Consider the following 13,064-nt stretch of genomic DNA (forward strand, 5'->3'; position numbering starts at 1 on the left):
TTTCACCCTGTCCCTCCTCAAAAGTGTTTTGCTTCTGAACCATTCCCTCTTCCAGTGTGTGTTCCCTTCTACCACCCCTCCTCCTTCTCTTATCTCCTTCCCTTCTCACTTTTCCTGTATAGTAAGATTTCAATACCCATTTGAGTGTGTATGTTACTCCATCTTTTAATTCTGATAAGAGTAAGGTTCACTCACTCTTCTTCACATCCCCCATCTTCACCTCCACCATAAAATATTTTCCTTTGTTTTTTAATTGAGATAATTTAACCAACTTTACCTCTCCCTTTCTCTTTCTTCCAGTGCATTCCTCTCTCATCCCTTAATTTTATTTTTTTAGGTATCATCCCTTCATATTCATCTCATACCTCTGTCTATATATACTCCTTCAAAACTGCCTTAACAATGAAAAGTCCTAATGAGTTACAAGTGTCATCTTACCATGTAGGAATGTAAAATTTAACCTTATTAAATCCCTTATGATTTCCTTTTCCTGTTTACATTTTTATGATTCTCTTTAATCTTGTGTTTGAAAGTCAGCTTTTCTAGTCAGCTCTGGTCTTTTCATCAAGAATACTTGAAAGTCCTCTATTTTGTTGATTGCCCTTTTTCTCCCTGAAGTTTTCTGGGGAGGTTATTCTTTCTTGTAATCCTAGCTCCTTTGCCCTCCTGAATATCATATTCCAAGCCCTCTAATCCTTTAATGTTAAAGCCACAAATCTCATGTTATTCTGACTGTGGCTTCCTGGTACTTTCATTGTTTCTTGCTGGTTACTTGCAATATATTCTCCAGACCTGGGAGCTCTGGAATTTGATTGTAATATTTATGGGAATTTTCATTAGAAAATCTTTTTCATGAAGTAATTGGTGGTTTTTTTCAAATTCTATTTTACACTCTGGTTCTAGAATATCATGGTGATTTTCCTTGATAATTTTTTGAAAGATGATGTCTAGGCTCTTTTTTGATCATGGCTTCCAGGTAGTCAAATAATTTCTAAATTAGCTCTCCTGGATCTATTTTCCTGGTCAGTTGTTTTTCCAAGGAGATATTTCACACTGTCTTCTATTTTTTACATTCCTTGGGTTTTGTTTTATTTTTTCTTGATTTCTCATAAAGTCATTAGCTTCCATTTGCTCAATTCTAATTTTTAAGGAAATTGTTTTCTTCAATGAGCTTTTGTACTTCCTTTTCCATTTGGCCACTTCTGCTTTTTGAGGCATTCTTCTCCTCATTGGCTTTTTGTACCTCTATTACTATTTGGCCTAGTTTGTTTTTAAGGCATTATTTTCTTCAGTATTTTTGTGTTTCTTTTACCAAACTGTTGACTTTTTCCAATTGTCTTGCTTCATCTGTCCCAATTTTCCTCTACCTCTCTTATTTAATTTTCAAAATCCTTTTTGAGCCTTTCCATGGCCTGAGACCACTTCATATTTTTGGTGACTTTGGATATAGTAACTTTGGCTTTTTAAAAAAATCTTCTGAGGGTGTGTTTTGATCTTCCTTGTCACCATACTAACTTTCTATAGTCAGGATTTTTCTGTTATTTGCTTATTTTCCCAGTCATTTCCTGACTTTTAAATCATTGTTAAAGTAGGGTTCTGCTTCCAAAGTGGAGAGTGCATTGTTTGAATGTTAGGAAGTTTGTACAGCTATTTTCAGAGATAGTTCTAAGGGTTTGTAAGTTTTTCAGTTCTTCCAAGGTGGTATGACCTAAGGAGAGGTGTGATTACTACTCTCCTACTCTGTTTTCTGGTCTGTGCAGGACTATAAGCCCTCTTTTCTGCCCTGGAAGTGTGATAATGATCCCTGTTTCGCTGTGGCCACAAGCTCTGGTATGCTTGTGCTTCTCCTCATCCTGGCATTGCCACCAGGACTGTGACCTGGATCTGAGTATGGGCAAATCAACAAAGTCCTGCCTACAGTGCCAGCAGAGAACCCTGCAATCTCTTGCTGAGCAATTGTATGACCCCCCTTAGCATATGTGGACTGAGAGCTCCAGAAGCAGCCACTTTTGATTGAGTGGCTCTCAAGGCCTGCTTCCTGGTTTGCTGGGGCCCAGTCTATTCTGTAATTAACTTTTATTTGAAATGAAAACATACTTCTGGTAAATGCCCCTCACACATATCACTTCAAAGGATTATAAACTATAACCAGCTTAATCCATTATCCCAATACCAAATTATCCCAAACAGCAAATTATATAACTAAATTGCTAGGTTCAATAAGTAGGGGTTTTCCTTTGCTGATTAAGGGAGCATTTAAACTGAATAAGGGAGGCTACTCCCTTTCCTTTTGCTGGTGGGCTTCTGGATGACCTCTTGTATAGCTCTGAAGTAGAACTGTAGTATGCCAATTAATTTCTTGATCATTAGTTGGTCTGATGTGATCTTCTGTTTTTTTATTGAGTAGGTCTGTGGGAACTGGGGGGTTTGCCTGCAGTTCATGGAACCATCTTTTTACCAGTAATTTCTTAATTGTCAGATTCAGTGGCCTTTTCTCAGGCTTTTACCCTTTGTAATCACTATGCAGTATTTGACACTGTTGACCTTAATCTCTTGCATGTTCTTTTGGGTTTTGATGACACTATCTTCTCTTTCTCTTGATTTTCCTCCTATTTGTACAACTAATCATTTTCCGTGTCCTTTATTGGAAAATCATCCATATTCAACTCTTTAAACTTTTTGTGACCTTCCCAGATATCATGGGTCCAATGATCTCTATGAAGATATTTCCCAGATATTTATCTAGTCCAAGTCTCTCTTCTGAGCTCCAGGCCCACATTACCAACTACTAACTAGAAATTTTGAATTGGATATACAATAGACTTTCACTTTCCTTTTTTCTTTCTTTTTTTTTTTTTGCAGAGCAATGAGGGTTAAGTGACTTGCCCAAGGTCACACAGCTAGTAAGCGTAAATGTCTGAGGCTGGATTTGAACTCAGGTCCTCCTGAATCCGTGGCAGGTGCTTTATCCACTGTGCCATCTAGCTGTCTCCTCCAATAGGCTTTTCAAGCTTGACATATATCCCAAACATAAATCTTTATCTTTTTCTCACAAACTTATCCCTCTTCATAACTTCCTATTTTTACCCCATAAAGTACTGCCGTTCATTTAGTCATTCAAGCTCACAACCTGAAAATCATCCTGAAGGCCTCACTCTTTATGATTAATTCTATGACTCTCCCTCTATTTTTCCCATGTGTTCTCTTCTCTTCACTCTCTAGAAGCAGAGAATAGCCTCTCAGTACTATAGTGACTCTATGTCCAGAGACAGGAAGGAAGGAAGAAGGGAAGGAAGGAAGGAAGGAGGGAACAAAGGAAGGGAGGGAGGATGGAAGGAAGGGAGGGTCAACTCTGACCAAATGACCAGCTCTACAACTACTATGAACTCTAAAAAAAAACAAGAACAGAATAAAACAAAACAAGCAAACAAACAAAAAAACAAACAAAGACCTCATATGATTTATCAAAATCACAGGTAACTCTAATAAAACCAAAGAGCTAACAGTGGTTATAAGAAAAAAGCTTTCCTTATTCCATTGGAGGAAGTAAACTAGACACATATGTGCCAGCCAGCCCCCCTTCCCCCTGCCAACTTCCCTGTAGGGTACCTGCTTTCATGTGGGTAAATTTCAATACTCATGCCAATGGCTGTGCAATGAGCTATAGTCCTGATGATGGAAGGGAAACAAAAATTATAAGAAGTTTGATTCATAACAGGTCTTCATGACTGGCACATGGACACTATAGATGTTTGTCCAAGTTCATAGACTACCTGATGTTAGTGTGAAACAGTTCTGGGATTTTGCTTTGGCTGAGGTTATCCAGAGGGTGAGCCACAAAGGATTGCTGTTATGCCAAAGTTAGGACACAGCTTTCTTGCTGGGCCTGGAAAACAGTGTGTCTCCTAATAGTAAAAAGAGAAAAATAAAAAGAGAAGGGGGGTAGTCTTGACATGGGCATCCTAACAGAAGGAAGGAAGGAAGGGAGGGAGGGAGGAAATGGGAGAGGGAGGGGGAGAGAGAGAGAGAGAGAGAGAGAGAGAGAGAGAGAGAGAGAGAGAGAGAGAGAGAGAGGAAGGAAGGGAGGGAGCAAGTGAGGGAGGCAGGTAGGCTGTTGAGGAAAGAATTAAAGTCCCAATCTTAGTTCAAGCTCTAATCATCTCTTTTCCTATACCATTGCAACAATCTCTTATTTTGTCTCCCATTTTCCCCATTTCCAATTCATGACCCATAGAGCTGCCAAGGTTCTATCTTTAACTGGGTTGACCTTGGCAAATCCCCTGCTGATTAAACACCAGTGTCTTCCTATTACTTTTAGGATCAAATGCAAACCCCTTAATTTATCATTTAAATCTCTTCACAACCTGACTTGAACCTATTTTTCTCAATTTAAAACATATTGCTCCCTTTCACAGGCTCTGAGGTCCAACCAAATTGACCTTCTTGGTGTTCCTCTCAAACTACATTGAAACTTTTTTCTCCCCATGCCTTTATATACATCTCCCTCCCCTTCCCCGCCCCCAATTCCTGCAACACATTCATTGCTCATCTTTGCTTCATGGAATCCCTATTCTCCTTTAAAGCTCATTCAGATTCCTTTTCCTCTATGAGACTTTTTTCTGATCACCCTGCTCCCTTGTTGCTTTCTCCCTCAAATTGTGTTTATTTTTTACATATTTTGCATACATTTTATCTATGTATATTGCCCCCCCAACCCCCTGATAGAATGTAGGTGCTTTGTGGGAAGTGTCTGTTTCATTATTACCTTTGTTTTCCCACTTCCTAGTCCCATCCCTGGCATATTGTATTCTCTTAAGAAATGCTTGTTGATTAATAAATGTGTATGGATTGAATAAGATTAGTGAGATGTTGCAAGAAAGAAAGATAAATGAATGCTGATGAGTGAATGTGATGAACAGATCTGGCCCATTTCCAAAGCTAGCACTAAATTCCTCTCTGTGGTACAACCCCTTGTTTTTTTTTTTCCAGCATTCCAAGTAGGGAGATGGGGGGGAGGGTCATCAATAGCAGGACCTTTTCATTCATTTCCCTCCACTCCTCTTCACTCCTACACAGGATTTTTCTGTAAGTATCCCCTCCACTCCTTAGCTCCCAGCACTAATCTCAAGGTCAGTGAAAAGAAATCTGAATGGGAAGGCTAACCCCAGAATTGTGGTTGCATTGGTTTTGTTATAATCAGAGGTGAGATGTATTTAGCCCCATCCCTTACTCTATCACTTATCAAACAAATGACCTATGAAGAATTCACTTTGCCTCTTAGAGCCTCAGTTTCCCCATTTGTAAAAATGGAGATAAGGATACTTATACAATTGTATTACCACTCTAACAGAGTTGTTGTGAGGAAGATGTGTTATAAGTTTTGCCTTGTTACAGAATGAGTAGTTGTTACTTACCTAACTGGCTTGTCATGAGGATATAATAACATAATGTATATAAAATATTATGTATATGGTAAAACACTGTAGAAATGTCAGGCGATATTATGGCTTAGTCCAGTAACTTGATCTGGCATCGACCTCTTCTCTGAAATTTATTGTTTTACATCTGAAAGCAGAGGTTCATTACTGGGCCAAAATTCTAAATAGCTGGAAGATAAAAAGTGAATACATAATTATAATACTGGGAATCTCTCAAGGGAAGTCCATATAACAAATCACTGACTTGAAAACAAGACCCCAAATCTAGTTCTATGAAATGGATAAACACTGTCAATAGGACAGGCAACATCAAAAAGCACTACTAGTGTGCAGACCTGGAGACTTGAGGCTGTCCACCTGTTCAGAAGGGTGGAGAAATATAAGAAATGAAGCCTGGTACGCAGTTTGAAAACCAATTTTATGGGAGGTCACAGTGGGAAGGATAAAAGAAGCAATAGCAGATAAAAGTATAAAGGGCCTTGAGATGTAGCCTTCCCATCCTAATACTTTAATGGATTGCTGTTCTCACTGGTGTATTTTTTCTATGATGCATATTATAATCAAAGATGTACTCATAAAGGTTTAAGATCATACACAGGATTTTTCTTTAGTTTAAACTTTTAAATTTAAGTTTAAACTGCAGTATTTCTATATCACATTATTAAGTTTGGAGAACAGACAAAATAATAAATTTGACCCAATTTGTAGTGTGTTCTGGTATAAATGATCACACTTGAATTTTAATAATTAGTTTTCCGTGGTTATGAGCTAGCTGGGTATAAGCTAATTCCTACATGCCTATCCTCTGTCCCCAACTATGCTTGCCCATATTGTGTGATTCTCATCTATAATCTCTCATAATTTCCCCTTTGGGGTCGGGGATGGTTCACTCCACATGCTGGAGGTCTTTCTTTAAATTCCAAAGGTTTTCATATGTGACTGGCCTACCATTATCACTTTGTATAGTTCCTGGTGCCCAACACTATCTCCAGTGACATTTGAATAATTCTCTCCTTTATTTTTTCAGTCTCTGGTATTCCATGAATCAGACCCATACAGCATCACTCAAGGATTATTGGTGGTAAAAGGGATTTAGCAGGGACAGCTAGGTGGCACAGTAGATAAAGCACTGGCCCTGGATTCAGGGGGACTTGAGTTCAAATCCGGCCTCAGACACTTGAAACTCAATAGCTGTGTGACCCTGGGCAAGTCATTTAACCCACATTGCCCTGCAAAAAAAGAAAAAAAAAGGGGGACTTAGGCTAAGAAAGAAGCATTGAATAAAGTTGTGTATTTATTGCATAGAACAATGTCTGGCACAAAACAAGGACTTAATAAATATTTGTCCACTGCATCAGATTATTAAAATAAATGTCAATGGCATTTTATCCATAATTTTCCCAGTTTGGGGTAAAAATTATTTGTCCGCATAGACTGGAGGTATTTTAATTGAATGCCATTTATTTTTGCATTTATGATATTCCTAATAGTTGTGGGTTTTTTAAATTTAACAAATTGGTAATCTGCAGACATTGATACAAAGACAGCTACTACTAATAAAATCAATTGCTGTCCATTAAAATACCATTTTTGTGGCATGGTTTCATGGTGATTAGGTACAATCAGTGCCTTTGAATTATTTTCTTCACTATTCCAGAATTAATAACAATAATTACCATTTATGTAGTGCTTTAAGGTTTTTAAAACACTTAAAAATATGATCTCATTTCATTCTCACAAATCAGGGAGAGAGTTACTATTATTATCCCCAGATTACAGATGATGAAACTGAGCTTAAATGACTTGCCCAGGGTTACATAGCTAGTGAGTATCTGAGGCCAGAGTCCAGATTTGATCTTGTCTTCCTGACTCCAGGTCAAGTGTTCTATCCATTGTGCCACCTAGAAAACTATTATATTAACTATCATCATATGAATTAATTATGTGATCTTGAACATATTTCCTACCCTCTCTAGGTCTTAGTTTTCTTACCTTAAAAAGAGAGATTAGGGGCAGCTAGGTGGCGCAGTGGATAGAGCACCGGCCCTGGATTCAGGAGGACCTGAGTTCAAATCTGGCCTCAGACCCTTGACACTTACTAGCTGTGTGACCCTGGGCAAGTCACTTAACCCCAATTGCCTCACCCTTCCCTCCCCCAAAATTTAAATAAATTAATAAATAGAAATAAATAGAAAGAGAGATTAGCTACACAATACACAGTAATAAATGATCATAGCAATCTATGAAGTTTGTCAGAAATTAGGCATAGCCCACCATCTCAAACAGTATACCAAGATAAGGCTAAAATGGATAAAATATTTAGACATAAAGGATAATAATATAAGTAACATATGAGAGCATGGAAAAATGTACTTCTCAGATATGGGAATAAGGGGAATGTTTATGACCAAACAAGACATAGAGGAGAATATGAGAAGTAAAATAGATAATTTTATTCAAATGAAATTTAAAAAAAAAAGCTTTTGCATAAACAAAACTAATGTGGCCAAAAGTAGAAGGAAAACAAAATATGTGTCATCTGCAAGGTATCTTCTAGGTCTACAATTCTATGGTTCAGTGATTTGATTCTCTGAAAGATTATTGTTCATGGTCATAGTTGATATACAAATTACAGTTATCTTTCTACATATACCAAAGTAAAGTCTGTGCTTTCTCAAAGGCTTTGCTTGATATGTACAGCTCTTGGAAACTCTTTCCCAAAGATAGAAGAATATTCAAGTAAGCTTCTAGGAATGGATCTATCTGTTTTCTGACTAGCTAAAATATAGAGACATATCACCTGATATAAACCCTTGGAAAAGTAGGTTATTTTGCAAAATATGCTTAATATCTAGTCATAAAATGTGGTTTCATAATGAAGATTTAAGTTTATATATCAAAATCTTTTGGATGCAATAATAAATCAGATAAAACATATGACAAAAATAGCATAACATAAGGTGTGGTGAAGGGTTGTGTTGCACTGTTCCATTTCCATTTCTCTAGTTCTGCAATTATGGAGCAAGGAGTCCACTAACATTTCTTTTTTTCAAATTTCAGCATTCCCTCAATGGGTATAAGTATACCAGATGCATTGGAAGCAAAACTAAAACTAAAACATGTTTAGGGGTGGGCAATTTACTATCTATTGAAGATGCTGAGATCTTATAGGCTCACATGTGATTATTTTGGCAATGGTTTTGGTGTAGAATTGATAGAAAATATGGGTTTATGTTAGTAAATGTTATCTTTTGTATAATCTTCAAAAAGATAAAACTAAACTTAAAAATAAGTTTATTGAATAAATAAATATATTATTACTGTATTTTTCTAGTTCATTTGCATATGACTACACTGTCAAAAGATGAGAATTACAGGAATAACAATATATTTGCCAATTTTATAAAAAATATCCACAGATTCTTTTACCAAAAAAATCTATAAACAATTATGAGAAAACATAATACTTATTGCTGAGGAGGAAAATGAGAGTGATAAATAATTATCAACATTGTAAAGATCCACTGATTATTGATTCAAAAGGAATTCACAAAGCTGTCTGAAAATGCCATGACATTTTCCCTGCCTTTATTAACAATTCCAAAATGTTTGACACAGTTCCACACTCATTTTGTTCAATTAATGCAAACATATAAAACATATCCAAGCAGAGTGAGAAGAATTGAGTATGTGATGTCCATATGGAAAAATGTTATCTATACCAGGCCATCAGCACAAGGAAATCAAGCATAATTGATTTTTTCTTTTTCTTTTTTACTATAAAAGTATTTTCTTATTTTCCAGTTACATGTAGAGATAGTTTTCAACATTTATTTTTATAAGATTTCTAGTTTCAAATTTTTCTCCCTCCCTCCCCTCCTTATGCCCTCCCCAAGACAGCAAGTAATCTGATATAGATTATAGATGTACAATCATAATAAACATATTTCTGCATTAGTCATGCTGTGAAAGAAGAATCAGAGCAAAAAGGAAAAACTTCAAAAAAGAAAAAACAACAGCACCAAAACCAAAAGAAGTAGTATGATTCAATGCCCATCCACATTCCACAGTTCTTTGTTCTGTATTTGGATAGCATTTTCCATCATGAATCCTTTGGAAGTATCTTGTACCGTTGTATTGGTGAGAAGAATCAAGTCTGTTACAGTTGATCAACATGTAATATTGATGATACTGTGTACAATGTTCCCCTGGTTCTGCTCATCTCACTCAGCATCAGTTCATGCAAGTCCTTTCAGGTTTCTCTGAAATCTGCCTGCTCATTGTTTCTTGCAGCACAATAGTATTCCATCACATTCATATACCACAACTTGTTCAGGCCTTCCCCAATTGATGGACAACCCATAAATTTCCAATTCCTTGTCACCACAAAAAGAGTAGCTATAAATATTTTTGTACGTGTGTCCTTTTCCCTTTTTTATGATCTCTTTGGGAAAAAGACCTAATAGTGGTATTGCTGGGTCAAGGTTATGCATAGCTTTATAGCCCTTTGGGCATAGTTCCAAACTGCTCTCCAGAATGGTTGGATCAGTTCACAACTCCACCAACAATGCATTAGTGTTCCAGTTTTTCCACAGCTTCTCCAACATTTATTATTTTCCTTTTTTGTCATATTAGCCAATCTGATAGGTGTCAGTTGCTGAAACACTCAGAGGTGTTTCAATTTGCATTTCTCTAATCAATAGTGATTTAGAGCATTTTTTCAAATGGCAATAGATAGCTTTGATTTCTTTATCAGAAAGTAACCCTCATTGCCCCATCAAAAAAAGAAATTAGAGGCTAATCTATAGAGTCAGAAGTTGCAGATAAATCAGCAAGGTTAAGGATTGAGAAAAAGTCAATAGATTTTGCAAATAAGAGCCTACTGGTTAAAGAGAGTAGTTTCCTTAAGGTGGCAGAGGGAACCCTGAGAATTGGACCTTAAGGATTGAGTTAGGAAGGAAGAACTGGAGGGATTAATTGAGTTGATTTCTCTTTTTTTGGAATTTTATCAGTGGTGATGTGATCATGATAGCTTGAGAGGATGGGTTAACTCAAGAGAAGCTCATATAAAGGTGATAGAAGATGCCAGGAGAGAGAGAAAGTGAGTAGGAAGGGATAGTGATGATGATGGTTATCTTTTATTACTATGTTTCTCATTTGAATATGAACAAGTGCTATAGTTCTTATGGGATCTAAGGGAAGCAGGATTTTGTCCCCCTTTCTTTATAATGAGGAACACAAATCAGTATCCCATGACAGCAGACTCTTCTTTCTTTTGTCCATAGGCATTACCAAGTCCGAGTTACCTTGAAGGTCCCCTCAAGGATTCCCCACAGGTTGAGTGTCAAGATTGGTGGGCAGACAGGTAAGTCTGGAGATGGAAAGGAAAAGATGCCACAGGTTGCATCTGGGAATGAATAACCCAGATTTGGAGGGGAGGGCCATTATATGGAAGGCCAATTTAAAGGGTCTTTCAGAAGAGGAAGAATTTGAGTGTCTTCAAAAATGATATGCTTTACATTATCTCTAGGCACCTGAATTAGAATCACAATTGTTCCAAAGTGGACCAAGTCTTGAACATGACTTATAGCAAAGGATCAGTTTTGAGTTTGGGAAAAGAGTTTTGAAGTTGGTCTGTTTTTATCTTTCAAATTCTACTAGGGCAAAGGACTGAAAGAAAAAAAAAAGGTAAGTGGTAGCAAATGTTGTTTAAAAGTTGGATTTTCAAAGTGGTGCTTTCTTTCAACAAAAGTAGTAAGGTAGCTTACCCACACCCTAAAAGAATAGCCAGGACAGAGAACAAATGTTATGGTCATGGTTTTAATTTAACTCCTAAGTGTGGTATTCCTAGTAATCCTTTTCTGTATATTCATCTATTCTTTTTTAGTATTTCAAAATAATTTATCTGGATATTTCTTTTACTAATACGGACTTCAAACCTTCTGCACCTTAAGAGATTGGTCCATAAGTTTTTGTGTCTCCCAAAGTCATAACTTCATAAAAGTAAGAGCAACAATAATGTAAGATAGAATAATTGATACATAAAAATTAAGAATACAATTTTCAATACTCATAACCTCCAAACTATTTGAAACAAAAAGTTGTCAAAATTGAGACCTACGAGAAGAGATCAAAATCAGGCAGGAACAGGATGGGGGTGCACATCTTCCCTGTCATTTTGTCTGTTACTCAGTTGTGCCAAATGCTATCAGTGAACTTATAAAGGATAATCTTATTCAACAACAACAACAAAAAACTTATTTCTTCTCACCTGGACAAGAGTATATGTAAAACATTGAATTTAAAAAGAATATTAATAGCCTAGTAACTTGTTCTGTTTCTCTCTCTATCTGAAAGGAAGAACATAAAAATTAATTAAACAACTTAATGATATTTATTAATATTAATAGTTATATATTATATTAAAGATTTAAGAATGCTTTATATACATTATCTTATTGAGCCTCACAATAACTATATAAGATATATGTGTATATATGTATATACATGTATACATATACATACACACACACACACACATATATATATAAATATATAAAACAGATATTGTTATTCACATTTTGCTTCTCAGAAAACTGAGGGTCAAAGAGATTAAGGGATTTGTTCATTGCCATACTACTAATATGCCACAACTTTCTAATCACAATCTCTTTGTCACTTCCTTCTGCCCCTCAAACCATTATCAATTGCTAGGCCTGAGCTTGGAGCTGTTCAAGTTCACTTTATGCTTGCATAAAATTTGGGAATTCTGGGCATCCTCTGTGTCATGATGAGGTCTTAGGAAAGGACTTGAGTTGAAAATGCTTGTCCATTCATGTAATATATTTAAAAATTCTAGTAAAGCTTAATGCCCCATATAGTTTACTTATACATTACATATATGTACACAAATAATGTAATTGAATATACAATATATGCAATTAAAAATTTTATATATATATATATATATATAATTGTGTGTGTGTGTTTACACAGGAGACTTGGAAGGTTGGAAGTCAATATTGGTGAAACAAGTTTCCATAGGCAATATTTTTAAATCTTAAAGATTATATCAATGTTCAGATAAGGATTACAAGGCATATCATGCTTAGGAATTATAGCAAAACTATATCCACACACTTTTCCTCTTTTCTGGCTGTTTCTAAGGATGTAAATAAATAGATAGACAGACAGATACGAAAAGCAATAATGAAAGAGTTACATTTCAGCCACTTCTGCATGGGGTACTAGAAAGCATACTGGTTTGATGGATGTCAGACTTAATAAAAGAGTACTATGTTGGAGGTTTTCATGTTGTCTCAAATACTAAGCTGCTGTGGGTTTTAAAAAAAGTCATTTCACCTTCTCAGGATTTAGGACTCTTAGGATTCATTATGTATAATAAGAGGAATTTGGACTAAATAATCTCATAGGTCTTTGCTGGCTCTCTGCCTCTAAGTTTCCTTATCCATAAAATGGGGATATTAGGTCCCATTTCCCAGAATTCTTGAAAGGATTGTATGGATGGCAGGGTCATAACTAGGAGAAATGAAATGAGGCTTTATTCAGATACAACTCTAGAAAGAAGTATGTTTCCGGACTGCTATCCTTTCCTGGTAACATGCC

The 13,064-nt window shown here is 36.1% G+C and overlaps 1 protein-coding gene across 7 annotated transcripts in view; it reads left to right on the plus strand.

Moving 5' to 3' along the window:
* The window catches only part of FAM135B (family with sequence similarity 135 member B), a 493,118-nt gene that overhangs the window by 242,952 nt on the left and 237,102 nt on the right, over window positions 1-13,064 (plus strand). For all 7 annotated transcript variants that reach the window (XR_006353509.1, XM_043969533.1, XM_043969541.1 and 4 more), the window contains one exon: window positions 10,724-10,803. Coding sequence is in view for 6 of the 7 variants with exons in the window: in XM_043969533.1 (XP_043825468.1) it covers window positions 10,724-10,803 (80 nt within the window). In the remaining variant the exon portion in view is untranslated. The remainder of the gene's footprint in view (window positions 1-10,723; window positions 10,804-13,064) is intronic.

The sequence above is a fragment of the Dromiciops gliroides genome, chromosome 1 (genome assembly GCF_019393635.1).
Source record: "Dromiciops gliroides isolate mDroGli1 chromosome 1, mDroGli1.pri, whole genome shotgun sequence".
NCBI classification, from domain to species: domain Eukaryota; kingdom Metazoa; phylum Chordata; class Mammalia; order Microbiotheria; family Microbiotheriidae; genus Dromiciops; species Dromiciops gliroides.